Source organism: Anopheles coluzzii, chromosome X, assembly GCF_943734685.1.
Source record: "Anopheles coluzzii chromosome X, AcolN3, whole genome shotgun sequence".
NCBI classification, from domain to species: domain Eukaryota; kingdom Metazoa; phylum Arthropoda; class Insecta; order Diptera; family Culicidae; genus Anopheles; species Anopheles coluzzii.
The window spans coordinates 5168865-5192487 of NC_064669.1; the positions used below are offsets into that span (position 1 = coordinate 5168865).

General features: G+C 47.6%; 1 protein-coding gene across 11 annotated transcripts in view; it reads right to left on the reverse strand.

The window, feature by feature from the left end:
- LOC120950342 (uncharacterized) overlaps nt 1-23623 on the reverse strand; it is a 134555-nt gene that overhangs the window by 14606 nt on the left and 96326 nt on the right. For 10 of the 11 annotated variants that reach the window (XM_040368431.2, XM_040368868.2, XM_040368352.2 and 7 more), the window contains 4 exons: nt 22309-22571; nt 21618-22233; nt 12665-13012; nt 3402-3698 (listed from right to left, as the gene is read on the reverse strand). In XM_040368431.2, coding sequence (XP_040224365.2) covers nt 3402-3698; nt 12665-13012; nt 21618-22233; nt 22309-22571 — 1524 coding nt within the window. The remainder of the gene's footprint in view (nt 1-3401; nt 3699-12664; nt 13013-21617; nt 22234-22308; nt 22572-23623) is intronic. The other variant, XM_040369034.2, reaches the window with a different exon arrangement.

Genomic DNA, 23623 nt, shown 5'->3' on the forward strand with positions numbered 1-23623 from the left:
ACCCGTTAAAGAGCATCGTGCAGGGCAACGCACTTAAACCCCGTCCGTGATTTGTATTAGTCCCGGGGTAAACTTGCAAAGATCTTGGATCATCTTATTCGTGGAATCCGATCCACCCACCAAGCGCTCCGGGTCCGAGTTGGGTTGCTTTTTTCTTTTTTCCACTCTCCCACAACAGCACAACCCATTACTGCACCGAGCAATAATAGAGCGTGTAGCCGTATGCAAAACTCGTAACCGAACACGACCCAGTGTTGGGCAAAGCGGCAGCGGATCACGTCGGACCTCATGATGGTAAATGATGCTTGGATGCCACACACCATAAACCTCTAACGAGCATAATCCAGTGGATGTGGAAACTTTCTCTCCCGTGTCCTCACATACGTACAGGAGTGTGTGTGTGTGTGTGTGGGTGTGCTCCCTGAGATAAATTAATGGCTGGCAACTTTCGACGCCACAGCCGGTCGCCCACTAACGTTGCACAGGCGGGGATGTTTCTTCCACCCATTTATGTTCTAAACTGGTGGCAGAAATTACCGCCACAACTTACGCAACTTAAATTTCATTCCGGCGGAGCCGCTTGGTTCCCCACTCGCAGCGCCAATATTCACAGTGGATAAGATGCTTTCTTCTTAGCCGGAGAGTCGTTGCTTTTTTCCTGTGTAAGAGGCACTTTTTTCGGGGGCAGCATTGGAGGAAACACATTCCACACCAACACGCTTCCAAGTTTAAGCGCTCTTGTAGCAAACCGGTTCGGTACAAAACTGTCGAGCAGCCAGCAACCTAAAAGTTCATCCCCGGGCCAAGTTGGCAGCATGTTTTCGGTGCGTTAGCCATGCTGTGGGGCCCAGCCAAACTAGCCGCAGCCGCCGCCGCCGCCGCCGAACTTGCACCCAAGTGACTGCACGACGCTCGGCACAATCGGACTGATCTTGCAAGTGTGTGTGTGTGTGTGTGTGTGTGTAGAGAAGAGATCATGGCCATTCCGGGAAAGTTTCTGCACACGCTCACCTCGTATCGTTACGTGCCGGATTTAATGGGCAGCATGGCGGAGCGTTACGTTTAAATTTATAGTGTTCTTGGCTCTTTCCTACTGCGCACGTCTCTTTGCAACATATTTTTTGGTTGTTTGAACTTTTGCGATGGGACATAGTTAACTGTGTAGCGAACCGCCCCCCCCCCCTCCCTCCCCGTACAGCACCATAAAATCGTAACGATAGCTCATATTCCAAAACGCTCCCGCGTGCACCAGAGTTCGCACAGTTCGCCCGTTGTAAGTGCGCTGCATTCTTCCGGAGCAGCACGAAAACCACCTCATTGCCTACCTTCAGGCGTGTGCAGTGCTGCCAGCCACTACCGGCTACCTCTTGTGCTGCGAGCAGTTGGGGTGTGCAACTAAGTCGTGCAAGTGCCACACCACCGGGTCGAGATTGACACGGCAGGTTCCCCCCCCCCCCCCCTAATCGTGCCGCTTTTATCGTCCTGCAACTACATTTATGCGTATTGGAGGAACAAAAAAAAAGGGGGGGGGGGGAGGGGTCTTTAGCAAGCGGTTGGAGGGGCATAACATTTATTGCACCATACCCGGAATGGTTCTGCTGACGGTCTGGGGGGAGGGGGGGCTGTCGATAGTAATGCTTCACAGGCGCTTCCGCCCCAGCTTTCCCGCACCCCTGCCCAATGCTCGTGGGGCGAAATTCCATCTCGAAACCACTCCAAAGCTGAACACTCCCGCTGTTTCGTGGTCGGACGCTGCGTCGTCGGCCATGCCTTCGGGGGTGTAGTGGTGGTGGTGGCAAAAAAGAGTACCTGCCTGCGACGCTTCCGGGGTCGGCGGTATTGCCCTTGAACGCACATTCAGTCCGTTAAAGGTACTGCTTAGGGAGAGTTTTCCAAGAAAATGTTCAACCGGAACGGTTTCCGGCTGTTGAAGACCTGCGCTCAATGATGCATGAGCTGGAGGAAGCCGGAGCTTGGTGCACCGTGCGGGAAAGGGGAAGCTTATAAACCCATCCGGCAAAGCTGGCATGGTTATGTTGATTTCAATTTCCATCCCGTCTTCGATGCCCGCCGGGCATCCCTTTTCGTATCGTTCCTTGTGGTGGTCGGTTTCTCTCTCCTCCTTTTTTCCAGATGCTTCAGAGCTTTGCTGCATAACTACCAGGCGCGCTTTTGAAGGAATATTGCTCCGAGCCAGGTTGCAGGTTGGTTGGTGTGGAACAGCACGCGTCATCATACGGGCGGGTTTACTAGTTAGTTCATTTTCGACGTTCGAGAACAACCTGCACACACACACACATGCACAAAAATCCGTTCCATGATGTGTTGTTGTTGTGGGCATCACTTCCCCGCGCATTGAAAGCGAAATTTGCATACCTAGCAGGCGCAACAGAACGAAAGAATAATGGGCAAATCGCCGGCCGCTGACGGGGTTTTTGAAATTGAATTTAAAATCATAACCCCAAAACTGTCAAACTGGGAATGCGCACTGGACCAAAATGGAGGCTCACACACACACACACACTGTATAAGACAGTACCACTTAATCTGTGCAGCCAGGACAGGAAGACCGTAGTGGGGAGAAGAAGAAGCAGGAAGAAAAAAAAAAACAAATCCACTGCCGTTGCCAATTAGCAAAATCAAAATCAATTATCGCTCCAAGCCCCCCGTTTCCTCCCCAACTGACAACTGCTCTCCACAGTCACAGCACAGTGGGACGGTGAAGGACAGGATCCGGCCACATGGCGGACGACGACAAGCTGTCCTTGCTGGAAGGTTGCTGGCAGCGGCTTAGTTTGGAGCTCGCACAAATGCACTCCTCGCTACTCGGCCGGTACAGGGTGAGGGGAGCGAGAGAGGGGTTCGAACTGACTTAATTAGGAAGAAAATGGTACAGTGTTAATTAAGGACACCACTACGCTGCTGCCGCTTCAAGCAAGGAAGGTCCAGCTGCCTGGCTCGAAATACAGATTTCACTCTTTCCCTTGTGCGGTACAGCGCGGGAGCCCAAAGTCGGTTTGCGGAAAGCCATCAAGCGATGTTTCCCGTTGCGCAAACGGGGTTTGCAATACTTTTTGCAAACGTCACCTTACCCACCTACCCCCCCCCCCCCCCCAGTTACCTTCAAACGTTGGCGTGGTGTGCATAAATCAATATCGCTCAACCCCTTTCTGTCGTCCGGGGAACCCGCTCTTTCGCTCGTGCTGGGTGTGGTGTTCAAGAATTTACCTGCACACACACACACACACACACACATCCCATCGTCACTTGTGGTAGTTCTTTCGCCTCCCCTTCCCCCCTTCATTTCATCACCCCACCGATAGAAATCGGATGGGATTTTTTTGTTTGTTTGTTGGTGCCAAAATTCCGGGCACACATTCTGGGGCTCCGGTCGGACATACCTGATGGAGTGCGGAATGTACTGGCTGCTACGGCATCGCCCGGTCCGGTACCGGCGGTGGTGGTGCTCGTGGTGGAAGTGTTGCCTGCCGGATTGGTGCACAGCAGCGGTAGGTCGTGTTGCTGCTGCTGCTGCTGCTGCTGCTGCTGATATGTTGCTAACTGTTGGGCAGCAGCCGTTGGAAGCTGATCGGTGCCGGCGAATGTCAGCTGTTGCTGTGGAAGGGAACCGTTCGGTGGTGCGGCGTGCTGCTGCTGCTGGTGCTGTTGTACGTTTTTCAGATTTGCCTGTAGGAATTCTGTAAGTAGCGGGGGAGCGTCAAGAGAGGGTTACACACGGGATAGTCAACACGTTCTCTGGCTTTAATGGAATGGTGTTCAATAATTTGGAAATTTCTGAATATGTCGAAACGCCTCGGAATGGTTGAGTCCACGACATTGCATTGTTTAAATATTGGAGCTATGCCGAGGATTAGTCTGTCGAATGTTGAACCTTCAGTGGTCTTTTAATGTAAGCCATGAACCAATATCTGTTTAGGGATTCTTAGGTCAGAATCAACTCTGGATATTTAATCTGACATGAAGATCTGGCTATTCGTGTAGACAACAGCAGACCGTTCAGTTACTACACCGAAAAAATAAATGGAACGAGCGATGCGAAGTTCCTGACGTCTGAGTCCATGACATAATGTCAATAAATTCCTGAAGTCATCCTTACAGAGTTATAGATGGGCTTGCTTTCTACTCTGTGGATGTCATATTGTTGGGAAATGTGTATTAATCCCAAGACATAACGCTTTGGAGTACGTCACCAGGTTAAAGTTATCTATATCTGTAGCCTGTTCCAATATCTGGCTCCAGAAGCGGTTTAATTAAAACATCGAACCCTTCACATATACTTGCAATCTGGCTGTCATCTGTCAAATGATAGTAATATTCTTAATACAGAGCAAATGCTTCAAATCAATGATGCTCATGACATAAAGCATGAACCAATATCTGTTTAGGACGCTTAGGTCAGAATCAACTCTGAATATTTGACCTGTCATGAAGATTTGGCTATTCATGACCATCTAAATTGTTTTAGTAAGTATCCTTCTCGATTACATGTTATCTAGGATGTTGTGAAATATATTCACTAATGTGCTGGATTGTGCAATTAGCTTAGTATAAATTTGATCAGATCGCCGGTCTGTTTGCAACTGTGTACTCGGTGTTTTTTCCATAGTTCATTACATATTTCATTGCAAAGTTCATTAGTGTACATCGAGCAGTTCATTTCATGCAGTCCAAATTAGTCAAGTAGTTTTATCTATATCCTATAGTTTAGTTCCTTCTAATTCATATGTGTTTTCTTATTTGAATTCATATTGGAAATATTAACTGTATAAATCCAAAATTCAACAGATGTATAGGTCATCAGTAGGATGTTTTATTTAGTTAGAGCTCAGAATTCGCTGCTCCCTAGATACTGGAGCTCTCTTTTGCACAATTAAATGTCAATTCTGGAAATCTTATGAGTACATATATTCCACAATGCGTTTCTCACAACTTCTTATAAGCTTGTGACAATCTGGAAGCATCATAAAACAATCTCTTTTTAATCGTCCATTAAACTTCCTGCAATTTATAAGAGATTCCGAGACCGATTCTAAAATTCTCACCCCTAGCCCAATATTTGCGCAAGTGGTCATTGGCCCACCAGTGAATTAGCTCAGAACTTGCAAACAAGAGCAATGCGCAAAATAAAAAAAAAACGGTGTTAATAGCGCTTTTACGTAATATTTAGCCAGACAGTAAGATGTTTAATGAGGCACACAAACCCTTCCCTCGCCCCTCCCTTTCTTCCCTTCCCGATCAAAAACCAACCTTCTTGGAAAGCAAAACCACGAACAATTAACATCTCCACACGGCGGTTGGATATCAAACGGTGAAATCCCATCGCCCCAATTGAACATTGCTAACAAACCACGGACCCATCATCAACGGTCAATAGAGATCGGATTCGGAAGCGGCCGCTCCTCCCCCGATCAACGAGCGCATTCGGTTTAAGCTTTACGCGGCCCGCTCACTAAATGCCCGGAATAATCCAAGCGAACATAAAACAGATATTTCAGATGGGATTTCCCTCGTCACGGTTCTATATTGGGCAAACGGTAGCTTTATTTTTGCACCTGCCCCTCCCCCATCACCCCATAAAACCGCCCCCCCCCCCACCCAAAGTGAGCCGGTACCGGTTTTGTGTAAACACAGGGTTTGCTTTCCTAAACAAACTAAAACTGATCCTTCTAATAAGATGGCGAAAGAGTCTCTGAGACGGAGCAGGAGCGAGCGTGCGATGCGTCCTGAATTGTGGCGAAAGATTGCGTTTTCGAAAGCAAGGTACACACACCGCCCGTCGTCTCGTGTTTGGGTTGGGGTGAGGTGCTGTGCCCTCTTTGCTGAGCTCGGTAAGAAGCAAAACCATAAAACAACACGTTTGATAACCTACTTCATAAGCGGCGAGCCTTGGTGGCGACGACATGGGCAAGACTGTGCGGGGTTTGCGTTTTGAGCACGGTCAGTCATGAGGTTTTGTGTGACTTGCTTTTGAGAAGGGATATTTGCCTTTTTTAAAACCCCTTTGAACCTTTGCACAGACACACACACGCACACAACAAAAAAGGAAGACATACCGATGTTGTGTCCGTGCAAATAAGAAACAATAATACACCCGCAACGGTCGGAAGGTTCGGTAAGAAAAAAGTGCCAGCTCGGGCAAATCGGGGTGCGCTTTCCGTGAAAAGCAGTTGTTAACTGGTTAAATTGGCATCGAGAGTTCATATTTTAACCTTTTCGGATGCTTCTTACACCGCCTACAAAACGAGGACGCCGTGCCGGGTGGATGAGGTGATAACGAACACCAACAGCAGCAAAATAGGTCGGCAAGATTAGTCAGCAAGGGATGGGAAACAAAGCAAAAAAAAAAAGCCCTTCAAAGACCAAACACAAACCCTTATTTGGAGCGACAGCGGATCCGCGGATGATATCGGGACGTATTTCAAACGGTTACGGCCAAATCTTGACCGAAACGCACCGATGGCACGCGAAAAGGAATGTGAGCGCGACTACAGTACCACAGGATTACTGGTACAGTGAGGGACATTAATGTATGCGCTCTTTTATTCTATAAAGTGGCGTTTGCTGTTCATGGCAACGGATGCATGAGGGTTAATGATCTTTGTTTCGTATAAGAAATCAATTGAAATATCCAAATATTTCTATACATTTATTGTAAGTTTCAATGTAAGATAAAATCATCTTTCATCATAACATTAAACTCATAAACACTGTTAGTACGATATTGACCTCGTGTAGATGATGCAGACTCGGGGCTCCAAACTATGGCCCGTGGGCCGCATGTAGCCCTCGATAGGCAACAATGCGGCCCGCGATGACTTTGTAAAGTCAAAATGTCACTGTCAATGTCATGAAAAATCTGACTGAAACAAAATCTATATCAGCGTCACGTACTCATCAATTGTGATAATCAGAGGCGATACTCAGAAAGGTTGGTGTGACCAATACGTGCTTAATAACATTTTTGCGACCATCGCTTGGCCATCACTATGTCATGACATTTTTGTACTGTGATCAGTTTTGCAAAATGTCATGATGACTGACTGATGTCATCATGACACTGACATCGTCATGACAAATTCCAGCGGGAAAAAAACGTGTCAGCGTCATGAGCTCTACTGTGATGATCAGAGGCGAGTCTTAAATAGTTGGTGCGACCATCACATGCTTGGTAACATGTGTGCAACCAACTCGGTGCAACCAGTCGATGATCATCGCGATGGTCATGGGAGCTATACGGTGCTACAGTGCTATACGGTGGTTCAAAAATGAGTATGTTTTTCGCTCTGTTTGACCCGACAGATAATAGACAAAACAGACAGAGGGAGAAAGCATGCTCATTTTGTTGTTAGAGCCCACGCGCCAAGTATATTCCAAGAATTTCGTGATTATCGCCGACAAAAATTTCGTGACCAAGTGAGTGACCAAGAACTGGGTGCTAATCAAGATGTCACCAAGCATGTGATTAATCCTCCAACTGTTTGAGTCTCGTCACTGCATCATTTCAGTTGTGTGCGTGAGCTGATTTGAGCTTCGTTTCAGTCATGAGTGTTGGTGACTGAAACAGTGGCATTTGGCAGTACTGTTCACAGCCAGAAAAAAATCATGAGCGCCGGCATTAAGCTAAGCTTGTCAGTCAGAGTATCGCGTTGGGCTCAAGAATTTGCATGTCGCGTTCGGTGTGTCATGACGCACTTTTATTGAGTATCAGCAATGAGGATCAAGCTACCACGGATATGTTGATTGTTTTCGTCGGTGAAAATCTCGCGATGTACGTGACATTTTGCAGCACTGATTGCAAATATCTTGAAACCAAAATTCAGCTCATTGAATCGGAAATTTAAATGGTTTATTAAACAATTAATAGTAATTTTGTCATCAACGCTACTCAACTTATACTACGCGAGCGCCTGTTGTGAACAGGCCTAGTAATTGCTACCTAAATGAATAGTGTGGTACCAGGCGTTACAACAAACACAATATTATTTATATTATTTATTACCAACAAACAACAAAATTAAAATATTTTCTAATTTTCTGTAAAGATTTTTTTTGGTTGGGAACTCCAACACCATCAGGTAGTAGTTCGAAATTGTTTATAGATAGTTCTATAATGACAGAAATGACTAAACAAGGCTTGAACAATCTCTGACACCTCTCATTAATTGAAAATTTCTAATGTTCTTGTAAATATAAATTCATTGTTTACATCTCCAACAGAGGTCAAGATGGTAAGCTCACGCTAGCCAAGCTTATTAGTTTCTTAGACAGTCCTAGGACCGACTCAGGTTGTTGCATCAAATAGGAAGAAGAAGAACTTAAGAACTTTGGGTTGGAAATTGAATCACCCCTGCATAATCCGATATGAAAAGTTTGAATTTAAATTGCACTTAAACTAATATCCCCCACTGTCACGAAAGTCCACTACCAAATCTATAGCCCGGATCTCGATGGCAAACACTCTCTCTCTCTCTCTCTCTTTCTCTCTGTCTATCGCTTGGGAACAGCAAATACTAAGGCAAGGAATTGAACGAACGGCTAAGCGTTCCTGGCCGCTCGTTTTCTAACCTTTTTCCCCCCGAGTACGGACCGGGAGCGGGCAGAGCACGGTGGCGTGATAATGTCAATGGGGCATTATAATTAGACAACCCCTATAATTATAATTACCATTCCGGTCGTTTAACCAATACTTTGCGCGATGAGCTTCTGCTCGTAGCGTTTCCGGTTCGATGTCCGGTACCCACATTACAAGGGAAGGAATAAAAAGAACAAAAAAAAAACCCTGGAAAGATGTCTGCTGGTAATGGGGGCAGGCAAGCTATCGATTTCTGGTCGTGTTGTGGGCTCGTTGTGCGATCAATTACCCGGATCAGCTGGGCGTGCCTGACAAATTCATTTTTTGTTTGTTTGCCACAAAATGTCACGACCACTGTCTGCTGCTTGGGAGCCGTGATCCCAACTTGCTGCTGCTGCCTCCCGTGCGACCAAAACCAAACGTTGTCTCGGTTCGGCCCGCAAATGAAGCGTGTAATAAATTTGTTTTAGCTGGCAGGCTGGCAAGGGTGGAAGACGACTGCGACCAGTAATTGGAATTCCGACACCGTGTGCACACATCTAGGGCCGGTTTGTTCCGTTCTTATATTTTGAAATTAATAAGTTTACATGCAGGTTAGCAGTGGGAAGCCATTCACTGTTAAGAGAAGGAGAGAGAGAGAGAGCTGACGATGGCTTAGCGGGCTGGAATCCGCCTTAAAGCCACCACCGACCGAGACACCCAAAGCGAACGATAAATATTTGCACACGCCGACACGGCCCCAAAAGCAACGTACACAGCGCGCGTCCGAAAATGCAAAACGCTCCCGGAAAGATGGATCTGGACGCAAGACCCCCGGGACCCCCCGCAGCCGTAATTGGAAGCGGAAACCACCCATCCTTCCCAGCTTCCTTCCCATCCCATGCCGCCCGAAACCGGAACCGAAAAGTCAAGCAAAGCGACACACACACACACACTCAGCAACGAGACGAGACTTTGTCGTCTCAGCCAGCCGCCGAGCTCGGGACGGGACGCTCTCATTAGGGGAGCGCGCCACAGCGCGGTTGCGGTCGGGGGCCGTAGTTTGCGACGACTTTTGGGGTGTAGCGCGGCTACGTCTACGCGCGGAATCGCCTACAACATCTTCATTGTGTGCCGGTGCGCGTGAACGGAGGGACGTTACAGAGAGAAAGAGAGGGAGTCGCAACGCTCGAAGAGTCAAACAAAAACTGTCTCACCGAAAGATAGCTGCCACTGTTCTTCAGTACACAAAAAAAGCTCCTCCGAAACGAGAATAGAGCGAGAAATACAGTGGAAGGAGACATTAAAAAAAGTGATCCGAATGAAAGGACCGCGCCTCAGCAAAAGATGCTTTGCTGTGGGGGTGTGGTCTCTTCTAGTGGTGGGAGCTCGGAATCAATTCCGGAGCCGATTCCGATTCCGGAGCCAATTCCGGAGTTGACTCCAGAGCCGATTTCTTAGTCAACTCCTGGGAATTGACCTGGCAATCGCAATTTCATCCGGCAACGGAATCAGAATTGACTTCAGAAATGGAATTAGCTCCGGAACGAGATTCAGTTCTTGAATTGAAATAAGAACTTTCGCAAGCGAAATCATTCCTGGAATCTCCATGAGAATGGATCGTTTACAAATAAATTTGGATTTATTGCGGATATCAATACTTAGCATTATTCGAAGCCGATTCTGATTTTGGAGCCAATTCCGGAACCAATTCTGGAACCGATTCCAATTTCGGAGCCGGTTCCAATTCCAGATCCGATTCCGATTCCGGAACCGATTTTAATTCCGGAGCCGATTTCAATTCCGGAGCCGATTTCAATTCCGGAACCAATTCCAATTCCAGAGCCGATTCCAATTCCAGAGCCGATTCCAATTCCAGATCCGATTCCGATCCCAGAGTTGATTCCGATTGCGGAGTCGGTTCCGGAGCCGATTCAGTGACCAATTCTGGAACCAATTCCAATTCCAGATCCGATTCCGTTTCCCGGAGCCGATTTCAATTCCGGAACCGATTCCAAAACCAATGCCGGATCCGATTCCAGAACCGATTCTGATTCCAGAACCAATTCCGGAACCAATTCCGGAATCGATCCAGAAACTGATTCCGGACCTGCTATCCGGAATCGATTGCAGAAAACTTCGGAGCTAACCGGAATCGATTCCGACGAAATCTTCATTTTTCCCATCACTAGTCCCTTCCCTTCTCTCACTCTCTCTCTCTCTCTCTATTTCTCTATCGCCCTGCACTAATCTGAATCCCCCTTCCCACTGGTGGCCTAGATTGCGTTTGACGTTATTATTGCAGTGATTATTTCTAGCAGTTTATTAAATTAAGAACACATGAAATGGAGGTTATCCTCACCCAACGAGCAGGGGAGGAGGGGGGGAGAGGTCTTGGTCGGGGTCAAACGAGAAGAACTCTACAGAAAGCGACAGGGGAGGAGCGTTCTTTTTTTTCTATACACGAGACAAGAAGCACTGCAAAAGGTTGTGGAGGCGTTGCGCATCATATTTTGTACATAAATTAAGAGTCGTGCACACCAACCCACAACTTGGGAGTGGGTGTAGCCGGTGTTTGGCTCCACAAAAGCCTTCAGCAAAGTGGTGGAGGAGTTTTTGTGTGTCGTACGACTTTAGGGCCGTCTCATCCCAGATCCCTAACAGCACCGACACCAACAGACCCTTCTTCCGGTGCCATCTACATGACTGTGGGGGCGGCGTAGTAGAGAGGATAAACCACTCCCCCCCCCCCCCCCCAAAGCGAAACATAAACTACATCCACACTCTTGTTGGCGGAGGAGAGGGGTGGTGCACAGTTCCTACGGGAACCGATTTAAGAGGACAGCCTTCCCCGCTGTCCCTTGCGGCAGGGCGAGATGCTAACGGGGTGTGTAAGTGGGCTGCGAGCGGAGTTTTGGGCTGTCAAACCAGGCAGTGTAGCATGCAGTGCGTGTTTGCCTATCTTGCAGGCGCAACCCGAACGCCGCACAACGAGCCGCTGGAGCGGCAGCAGCAGCAGCAGCAGCAAACAGCAAAATGAACAGCTTAACGAGTCGGTAAAACTTTCTCCCAAACAAATACACACACACACACACACACACACACACACACACACACACACACACACACACACACACACACACACACACACACACACATACACACATGAACAACAAAACAAAAAAGTTAACACATCCATTCAAGTGATGAGAGGTTCTATGAGAGCGAGCAATTACAGAGTGTTTGTCGCCCTTTTTTTTGGAGGCTCTGCACGACAAACAAACAATAAAAAAAAGAAGAAGAGGGAGTGCAAAAATAAAGTTCAAAATTCCAGACCTATATATCGCTGGGTGGTGGGGAGGGGTGCATTGGGAGGAGAGCAAAAGAACAAAAAAATAAAAAAAAGGACACCCCCTCGAATGAACTCGGAGCGCTCAGCACTATCTGTGCTGATAAAGAGGACTTTTCCGATGTGGATGGGCTGCAGCGATGGCGCTACCGCAAGATGGCGGTAACGAGAGAGCGGAGAGGGGAGACACACACACATACACACACTCACACACAAACGGTAGGATAAAATTTAATTATAATGTGAAAATGTTTGTCGACATGTTTCGACGGTTTTCTGAAGCGTGCTCACGGTGTGTTTTTCTGCCTCTTGCTGCTACTGCTGCAGCCGTTGTTGTTGCGGCGTTGGCCAGTGCGGTTCGTTTGCCACATGCGGTGGCGTTAGCGGCGGCCTGGCTGACCTGTGGGCGGTGGGTTGAGTGGGTGCGAAAAATTAACATACACCCAGGGGTGTTTGTCACGCTGTCTCAGTGTTGTACTTGCGTCTCCGTTCCCTTTCCCGCCTTTGATCGAAAAGAACAACAACCATCAACCGGGGTGGAAAATGATTTTGGGGAGGGGTGGTGTGTGGATGGACAACAAAAAAAAAAAACTCCCACTGGGACGCATCACCGCACGGACGCAGCAAATTCAATTTGACGATAAATAATTTGCCTTTAAAGTGATCGATACAGAACAGGGATCGCTCCCAAAATTATGAGCGAAGAAAATAATAATAAGAATAATAATAATACTAAAGCTTACCGTTCTGCTTGACGATGGCCTCACAGTCCCGGTCGATTGTGGCCGCATCGAAGTCGAGATGGTTCGGCAGGCTGCCGCAGAACTTGTTCCGATCCTTGCGGCTGACGTAGATGACGTGATCCGGGTGCTGCTGCTGCTGCTGCTGCTGGAGCTGGTGCTCGGGCGATACCACCTGCCCCGTACCGGGCAGGCAGGCCAGATCCGGTGGAGGCGGCTGCTTCTCGAGCCCGTCGCCATCGGCAGCGACGCCGGACCCGTCCGCCAGGAAGGTTTGCTGATGGAACGTGTCGCCGTTGTTGTTGTTGTGGTACTGGTGGAAGTACTGCGTGGTGTCGGACTTAAGATTATCTGCGCGAAGGGACACGAAGAGAGTCGAAATTTTGATGAGCAACAAATATTTTTTGAAAAAAAAAAAAACGCCTGAAAGTATGCAATCAACTTTTCATATTTTGCTTAATTCGTTCAAAAAAGGTGATCAGAACTATTTAAAATAATAGTTGCAAATAACTTAAATCCGCCTAAAAGTATGCAATTGGAAAAATTGTAAAAATATGGGCAAGATATTGCAAAAAGCGCCTAAAGGTATGCAATTAATATTAAACTGCTAATTGTTATCCTTGATAGAGGGAATAAACACTAATTGAAAAATAATATAAATGTTACAGCAAACAATAGCAAACACCGCCTAAAAGTATACACTTGGCATTACATAGTTTGCTTGTTTGCGTTCAAAATGGTACAAAAACAATATTTTCCCCTCTCCAAATCAACATCCCTTGGGGCAATCATTGCCAACGCATCCCGTCGAAGGCAAGGGCAGAGAACTGTTGATTGCCGAACCGTTGCCCATCATTTCCCATTTTCATTCCCTTTAAAATAATCATTTCCAGCGTGTGTGTGCGTGGGCGCAAAATATTGAACGGCCGGATGTTGAAATTGTTTTTTTCTGCTCTTCTCTTCACTCATGTCCAGCGCACACCATTGGCCGCGCAAACCATCGCTTGGGAAATTGGCCTCCACGACCCCATCCCCCCCACCCCCTTCCCACTTTGCCTTCGAGGCGTAATTCCAGTTAATATTCATAGCAGTATCAGCAGCCAGCTTATTTCCCCTGTGCTGTGCATAAAATTTTATTAGCCTTTCGGCAGGCCTGGGTTCGCCTGCTGGCAGGTTGAAACAGATTTACCGAAACGCGCGTTCGCGCAGCCCATTTTCCACTGGGCTGTAGGCGCCCTTGAGGAGGGGCGAAGGGGAAGGGAGGAGGAGGGGACATGGGATATGAATGCACAATCTCGATTGGAAGATTAATGCCACTGGTGAGGACGTTCCGGTTTGCCATTCGGTAAGCAGCATCAGTTAACCCTCATTTGGAAGCTTCAGCAAGACCTTCACAGCCTCGTTCTCCCTCTCTTACTGTCTGTCTTGGCCAGGATTTGAGCCAGGCTGCCCGGGGAAATTCTGGCCGGGCAAATTCTCCAGTACGAGCGAAACACCTGGCACCCCTCGAGCGCCGAGCGCACGAGCACAGCCAGCGCACCATTGATTTCGCTTCAATCGCAGGGAGCACCAGTAATTGGGTAGGTGTGCTTTTAAATTATTCATCCGGCGAAGTAGTCCGGCTCCGGGGTCGCCACCGGTGGGCCGGCAAGGGTCGGGATTTGCCGTGGCATTAGGCGTCTTGGGCAACCGGTGTCCGGGTTCGTGCGAGGGCGAGGCGTGGCGAGCTGATCTCTGCCTCCGAAGGGTACGGGGGTGCAATGTACACGTAGCAACACGAGGCAGTAGTAAGAGTCCGGAGCTATGTTTCAAAATTCCATTTCGTACAGTGAAGTATTTGTACATGGTTTGAGAAATAAAAAAAATGTCGTTGGGATCTTTCACATTATCTAACAAGTTTGGCATGCTTTCTCGAGTGAGGGCTTCGTTTTTATACGTAGTTTATGTCCTTACATATTACGACTTAATGTAATGAAGACTCGAGAAAGTGTGGTAAGCCTTTCAGTTAACCTGAAAAGCTCTCTTTAGAATACTATTTCTTGTGGCGTTCATTGCAGCTTTCGCCATGCATGCTAGACTTATGCATTGACATAATGCCATTATAACTCAATCCCTTTATCGAAAGACTCGAGAAACTTGCTTGTACATTGAAGAGTGATGACTATAAACACACTCATGTCTCACTTTTTCTGGTTAACACTCACGACTCAATGCTTTACAATATCGCAATGACTCGAGAAATGATGGCAAATTTTAAGATTGGCTGACAATCTCGAGAAAAAGACAAAATTATACAGGATCATTTTGCATATTGCCTGTTACTTCAATTTAAGTCCTACGGTAATGCGACGAAGAATCGAGAAAGTGTGACATCCTTTTGAGATAAAATGAAGCGTCATGTTTTCCGTAAAGAATGGCAACGTAATTTTGATGTGATTATGGGAATTTGCAAATCATATCGAAGAACGCAGAAGTTCTCAAAAGTTGTACGAATTGAGCCTCGCGTAGGCAGATCAGATTAATCCTGCTTCTCCGTTAGGCAAACAAATCTTAGCCTCCTAAACACATCATATATAGCCAAACCGATCAGGAGCTTATCCTAGTGGTTTGAGATGCTCAGTAACGCCGGCACAAACTATGGCCACATTGCTCCGCATCCCCGTACATGTTTTCCAGCGAAGGTAGGCACGATGCAGGAGCGTTACGTACGGACTCGGTTATCGGGGCAGTGCAATAAGCAACTGAAACCGTTCACGATTCATGCGCACCAACGGACACGTATCCGGGATTTTTGTGTGACTGTTGAAAGTCTAATGATCCCCCTCTTTCACGGTGGTGGTATTAATAAACGCCACTAGCAAACAGAGCTAGAATGAGACAGAGCGGATGAAAAATCAGGAAAGGTCACCTTTTCAACTAGCGAGCTTCTATCCCGCAAACTTTAAGCCTCCGGCTGTCCGTCAACGCGCCAGAACCGTTCGGACTCTCAAAACCCCCGATGCGGGATGTTATAACATTCGTTTAGCAGTTTGTTTTCCACCGCCACCACATCGGTGGATGGATGACAGCAAAAATAACAACCGAAAGAGGGGAAGCAACAACAACAACAAAAATCCACCCACGAATTAAAATATTCAAGACACTTCCCGCCCCTCAACAGTGCAGGGAAGCGCTGGGTGGCGGGGGGGGGGGGGGGGTCGGAGGGTTGCACAGGCTTTTACATGGATGATTTGCTATTGAAATTTACCTTCCGGCTGGCTCGCCCGGCCAGCCCCGGCCAGCAAAAGCCAGAAACACTGGACGCTGGTCAGGGATATTTTATTTATGAGCGGCCAAAACTTTGGCCCGACACAGTTTACATAATCGATCCTGCTGAAAACCGGACCTCTCTCAGCCATGGGAGTGTCCCGCTTCCCGACGGACCGGGCGGGAGGGTTTTTTTCTTTTTTTGGCATTATGATTTCTTTCGACCCTTGGTGCCCCCGGTCGATCGGTCGGTTTCGTGAAGCAGCTCTGCGCAAGGGATTCCTCTTATTCTCGACCGATGGACGCGACCAAATGGGGGAGGGGAATAGTTTTCCGGGGGCCGGATGGTCGAACGGCGAGCGGGTAAAATATATTGGGAATTTTTCTCTCTGCATGCCGAGAAACTTTTCCAGCCTCACCCTCCACGCAGGAAGTTGCTCGAACGGAGACTATCAATCCTCCGAGGAAGGTCGCTCTGGTGGGAGAATTGACTCCCGAGACAGACACACACACACACATCTATAGTATTGACTGTTCAGCGATGAACTTTTCTGCTAGGTAGCCGCACAGTGACATAATCTTTTACTGGAATTCAATATAGAGTGAAGTGCGCATAAGCAAGGTACGTGTAACAAACAAAGGGTAACAAAAAAAAAGAGACATTTCCAGGGGTTTTCTGCTCGCTGCCGAGAGTTATCGGGAAAAAGTGTCCTAATAATATAGTTTTGTGCTGCAATTTGCATACATTTAGGCTTGAAAATAATTACAATATCACATTAGAAAATGTTGTGATGTTTCATACACCCCTAAAAGTATGCACAGCACACACAGTAACAACATTCTTATTTACTGAAACAAGATTGGGATTTGATCCGATGCCCGCGCGAGTGCGGGTTTTCATAAATCCGTGCGTTACCGATTGTACCACGAAGGTGCACGACGCTTCGGGCGCTTGTTTCGGTACAGTATCGACCGTCCGCACTCTTCCACGAATGACTGTTGCACGCGGATGTGGTGGACCCGCGGCCAATTTACCTAAATCGTTTAGGGGTTGAAAGCTTCCCAGAAAACAAGGGCGGTTCAAACTTCCCAGCTTGCGTACCCGAGTCGGCGGATTGTACGATGCACTCTTAACTACGTCCGGTCCGGTTGCTGCGTTTGCTAAGCATTAAAAGCGAAGCAAACAACAACAAAAATAGCAGAAAAGGTACACTCACACAGGATGTGAGCTTGGCATCATTTTACAACAGTCCTCTCCCCGCCCTACCCTTGTCAGCTGGCCGGAAATTGAACAACCCTGCATTCCACGCTTTTCCGATCTTGTTTTATTGCTTTTTACCTCTCTCTCTCTCTCTCTCTCTCTGTCTCCCACACAATTCCATCATCCTTTAATCGGCTCGGAACAATTTCCATGTTTTTTTTCTGTCTTCTTCTTCTTGTCTATTGTGCCCGCACCCTGTTGCCCTGTTCGGTTCCGTTTCATTCGCGCTGGCTCACTTTCCCACGGGTGGCAAGCAAGCGAAGCGGGATGAACAGTCCAGCCCCACGTCGGGATGCGATGTGGCTCCGTCGGGAAGGATTAGCATGTGCTTTACTGTGTCTGGCCGTCGCTTCTTCCGCACACTCTTACTCAACTTCCGCTCTGGAAGCTGTTGAGAAGGATGGGAAAACCACCTTCGAGAGAACGAGCGAAAGAGAGAGAAAAAAAAAACACTGCTCCAACGCTCTCCGAACGCGATGGGAGCCCACACCCGCGTAAAGTTGGCTGTAAATATGGCAACATCGGATTAAACGGAGGTTACTTCGAGCGACCGGATCAGATGGGGCGTGGTGCTAGAGAGCGGACGGCCAAAACATTGGCAGCGGAAACACGCGTCCAAAACCGGTGTAATCCGCTTTTTCCGTTTGTCACAGCTCTTTACCGGCTTGCGTGAAGCGTTCTGGTTTGTTTCGCCCTTTCTTTTGCCGCTGCTGCTGCTTGTCGCTAGTTTTTGCACCACATCCCGTCGCCAAACACATTAGGAGTCTTCCGACAAGCGCGCGCGCGCGCCAAGGAGAGCCATTTTGAAGCAATTTTTTTCCGCTTGTTTGCTTGGTATTGTGCTGCACTCTCAGCCATTAGTTTGTTCGTTAATTTTTCATTGGCTCATTTACATCAATAGGATTTCCGGGTCCGGCGCGTTTGACCGCTTCGTTTCGGTTCCGTTCCATTCTGTCCTTTTTTGTTGTGCCGGTGCCAGCCGAAACAGACCGAAAAGGAAAACAAAGTCAAAGTGCTTAACATTTAATCCATTCACAATACGCTTACGGTACGGGGATGTGTTTTCCTTGGATGTTTTTTTTTTTTTTTGTTTAGGCACGACCCACTTTGCGTGTGTCCTTGAATGTGCGAGGGAGGGGGGAGAACACAGAGCATTATTTACACAGGATCCAGCGCGTATGGTTGCTGGAGTGTAACTTTCCACGAAACACTTAGCTGCTGCTGTTTTCCCCCTTTTCTTTCTCCGATCGATCATGTCCGAGAGACATGGGAGGGGGAAAGGCCGGCAGGCGAGCAGCATTTTAGAACGCTCCGTGTTCCGCGAAACAATCCGACAGGTAGCAGATTTTGATGAGCCTGTGAAGCTGCGAGGGGATTTTCCGGGGATTTTAACCCCTCAAGATTCCGCCGCGAACAGTCCGTGGTACACGTTTTGCGTTGGAAGTTTTCCACCGACCGTGCACTTTTTACTGCAAACCGTTTGATTGCTTTGCGTGTAAGCGCGATCAATAGTGTTTGCCTAACGCAGTTGGTAAGCGTTGGGAATAGTTAAATTTCTTGGTTGCAAAAAAAAAGAAGAAGCAATAACGATAATCGGGCATTGCCTTCGTTCGCTCTGAACTGGTTTGACACTCCTGGTAAGCCGGTCAGCTGCCAGTGTACAGCTGTCTGTTGCACAAAGCTCTGCTCTGCTGTTCAAGTGGCTCGTTAGGACCAAAAAAAAAAGTATTACAGGGCGATAGGAAAAGCAAAAGAAAGAGGATCGATTCATTGCATTAAGCCGCAACCCGGCAAGCGCTCAATCTTGCAAACAGAAATGAAATCAAATCGTGGAATCGAGCGCCGCCTAACACAATCAAACCCGCGCGTCTGGAGTACCCGGGCAGCAACCGCGCGGAGGGATAACACGAGTGCTTCCCTGCTGCTCGCAGGCACGGAGAAAATGTCAGCATGACCGAACCTGCTCCCGAGGGGGAATGATGGTAGCGAATACGCCCGCACCGCCCGCTAGAATATATGTCGACTCATTTTTGTCCTCGGTCTGGGGACGCTTCAAAATCCGCACTCCGAGTCGATGGTCGACATATACGCCGGAGTTTTACCCCCCCCCCCCCCCTTTCAATTCCCAAGCGGTGCCGCGGGTGCTCACTCGCAACAAAACCGAAGCCCCAATCGGAACCGGATACGGTCCGTGCGGCTTTCCACTTCCTGTTCGGCTTCGGTTTTCGGTGCCGACCGGTTGCGAGGAGGATAAGAAAATGGCCTCGGTGGTTCATGTTTTCCCGTGCGCCGGGCCGTTCCACCGTTGCTCCTGCATTGCTGGAGCGATCTTGCTCGGTGCTTTTGTTCCGGTTACTTTGCAGGACGGGCACACCGGCGAGGCTGTAGTTCCCTGTCTGTCTGCATTAACGAGACATCGAAACATCGTGTGCGGTGTTCGTTGCGCTGGCCGGCGTGTTGCATATGAACTCGTGCCGGTCAATTCTATATATTTTATTCATTCATTTACGGGGCTGGCTGGCACTTCAACACGGTGCTTTCTTTCCCCCCATTATACTGGTTTTTTGGTTGTTGCGATGCAGCAAAAAGAGCGCTCTTCAAGATTTTCTGTTTCTATCTGTTCGCGTTTTGTGTATGAACAGCAGCAGCAGCAGCTGATTATGCCAGCCAAGAAGGTAGTGGCATTTCGTGCACATATAGATCCAAACATTCTTACACAATCCTCTTTCTGTTGGGGCTATACATTCACGCGCTTTTTGGAGCGTGGTTTTTTTATGTTTAAATGTTTCTTCTGACTATTTAATGTATTTTGCTGCGCGTGTATTGCTTGAATTTAATGTTGTGAACCTGGTGAAATGTCTGTCGTTCGGAACGTGAAAATGTCTATTGGTTCAGACCCTTTAAATACATAGATAGTCATCTCTAAAGCTTCTTTGCTGGTCCAGCTTTAACACTAGAAATGCCGTACCAGTAATTTTGGCGGGTTTAACCTGCTGTTTTTCATAAGTAACAATATGTCAGGAGATGACAATAGTTTAATTTAGCTCAAATATATTAAACCAATATTCAGCTCTTTGAAATGTTTTATGACACACTTACTAGCATTTTTTGTCATAAACGCTTAAAACGCTTGGTAGGTTCTAGTGTTAAAGCATGACAATATCCAACCTGGACAAGGTTATACGTCTAACAAAGTTTCAAATTTTCCTCTTATTTTGAGGATTATCGAGTTCGTCGCAGCCGGCTCAGTCCTTGGCTATTGGGGTCCAAATGAGGCTTCAACCCACACAACAGACAAATGCTGTTAAGTCGTCCGAGTTGAAGAGTTTGAAGCACTGCAGGAGCCCTCGATGCGACAGACAAGAACAAAAAGCAAAACCACTGGACTGGATAGTTCCATGACTGCGAGAGGTACAGGTACTATGTTTGGGCCCGAATAAACAAGGAAGCAGTATCAGGACCCAGCATGGGATCATCATCTGATACTAATAGGGATGAGTTTCAGTACCGGAAGGTATAAGTTCCAGGATTTATATGGGGTTAGTTCCAAGACCGGCATGGGCTTAGTGGTATGCTTTCTGAATCAATTACAGGGCCGATATGGCTTTCAGAGCAGTTCTAGGTATGGTATGGTGTCAGGATAAAGGATCGGAAAATCTAATAGCACCGATTTGGTAGCTGGAATTGGAGTCGGTATGTCGAAGCGCGTTTGACAGAAGATACCATGGCTCAAAAAATGAATTCGGGTTGCCCTAAGTAGATTCTGCACCGAGAGGAGGAATTTAACTGTCAGAGAGCGAAAACACGTACATAAAAGCCCAATTTCAATTAAATTGAACACAGAAAAAAAATGAAACAAATTCCAACTCAGATTCCCTGCGCGTTAGTACACTTCATTACAGACAAGAATTCGAGCTGGAATCGATTTTGACAGCTAAATTCCAATTCCATCTACCAAATCTAATAGCAGCAAAAGGAATTAGGAACAGTTGCAGGGCTAGTGTGTATTAGCGATTGATTCTTAAACCTTTATGGGTTTGGAATCAGTTCCAGGATGGCAATGAACCGAAGTTCTATAAAATTCTAGGACCGACATGGGTTCGGGATCAGCCTTTGATCGATAGTCCCTGAATCAGTTTTTCGGTGTGTGTCCTTCGGTGTAAAGAGGCATTCGGGAATTGCGTTTTCGTTTCCAAAATCCTTTCCACGCTTCCTAAAATTATTAAATATCCCCGGAAGCATCTTGCACAACCCTGTAACCGTGTCAAATTAACTAGGGAACTAAGTTCCCCGGACATTACTGAACATAATAATGAGACGGCGCTTATAAGCGCCTACAGGTATGCAATATGTGGATTTACATTCATCTAGTGCTGGTTTTGGGTTGCAAATCAAATTCCGGCACACAGCCGGTGCTGGATAAGTATACTAGAAACCATTTCCACTCACCTATGGATTGGGCCCTGCGTCCACTGGTTAGTCCTTTCGCGTGCTGTCGGGCGGAGGAGGACACATTCGCGCCCATATTCGTTCGGGTGCGCTGGTTACGATCGGCTCGTTCACTGGCACTGCGTTCCAGGGCGCACGTTCGTTCGTTGTGGTGGATGATGCCTTGGTCGGTATCGTCGCTTTCGTCTTCGTCGTCCTCGTCGTCGTCGTCGTGGTCGTGGTGATGGTAACAGGTAAGCTCTACAGCCGGTTCCACGTCCGGAAGATCGAGCTGAAACCGTGTGCCGTCGAGCGAACCATCACAGCAGCGGGATAGAAGGTGCTCGCTGGCAGCCTCTTGCCGGTCCGGCTGTGCGTCGGGCCCGGCAGCGAACAGCAGTGGATCGCTCTCCCCACACGGCCGGCGGTTGCGCTCGTTGCGGTACCGTAAGCTGCTGCCCGTTTGCGATGAGATGAGCGAGTCGCGTGCCGGCGGTGACACCGATTTGCCCGTACCGGCACAGCAGCCCGGTACGCGCCGCAGCCAGCTGGTGCCACCTTTCCGCTTCGCCTCGAGCCGATCGCGCTTGCGGGTGTTTAGCGAGCGGCCCAAGCTTTGCACGAGCTTCTGAAGCACCTGTAAGAAGAGGAGGAGCCCGGTTTGGGTTAGGACGGTAAGACGGGGCGTTTTGTACACTGTTGTAAGGCCTACCTTATCGGACGCGTTGTAACTGTCCGCCAGAAAGGAGGAAACGGTTGCGGGCGGTGCACCGTTACTGTTTAGCTTCGGCTTCGGTTCATTACTCTCTCCAGTGGGAGCAGTTTGCGGTACGGAATTGCTAGTTTTCGGCGCTGTTTTGCCACTAACGATGGGGCTCTGTTTCACTTGCGCTGCTGCCGTTGGTTCCGCTCGTTCCGGGAACGATTCGCGCTGACGTTCGGGCGGCTCACCGGCGATACTGATGAGGCGATCACCTGTAATTAGATCCGGCACAAAACCATTCAAAGTTAGTATCGACTGAATGAAACATTGCGAGGGGAGGGCATTACAACACGCCTGTCACTGTCAATAGTGGTCGAGGTCGTGTGTTTGCTGTGGTTTTGTGCCGGGTCAACCGAGATGCAATTGGCTTTTATCCGTGTCGCGCTTGTCGCTGACCATTCGCTTAATTACACGGCACTACTCACAGCAACGAGAGATTACGTACGATCGAACTACGAATGCAGTGTTTTTTCAGCTAAATTTGGTTTTCTTTACTACGTTTAACGAAAGTTACAGATTACACGCATGTTTTCCCGAGTGTCGAAAATCCAATTCGAAACCAGCGACGTTTCGTGTTCAAAATCACTATTTACTTCAGTTTAAGCAAACGTCAACGTACGGCTGACGTTTTGATGTTTGCACTATGGGATAGTTAAAACAGCTACTGGTCAAAAATTGTTTTTAAACAATTTTAATTTTCATTTAAGCCTCAGCCCATTCAATGATAGTAAATAAAGTCCAATAATTTAAATCAAAATGTCATAAAACCAATAAAATGGACAATCATTATTTTTTTACGCCCATGTCACAGTCCCAAGTGACATTTGTTCTAAATTTGTATTCCTGATCTGCTCGAATGGTGCTCGAAACACCATAAATTATCCCAATTGACGTTCTCGAGCTCGAACATTGGGGTTCCGTGCTATTTCCCTTAAACTGACGCCTTAAACTTTCCTTCAACTGCACCAGTTTAAGGGAATTTTAATACAAGCCCTTTAAAATCGACTGTGAAGTGTATTTTTCGATGCTTTCTTCTCTATCCTTTGGTGATTAACGTTTCCAATTCTTATTAGTGGTCGTATACTCATTTTATACAAAAAAGCATCGAATTCTCACCAAATAACGCCGTACAAATAGTGGCTTCTTTTTTCACCAAATATTAAAGCAAATTAATCTAAAACGAATTGAACGCCATCATCATCCAATAGAACATGGTCATTCGCACGCACAAACGAAATGTTGACGCTTTCTACACGGTTTATCA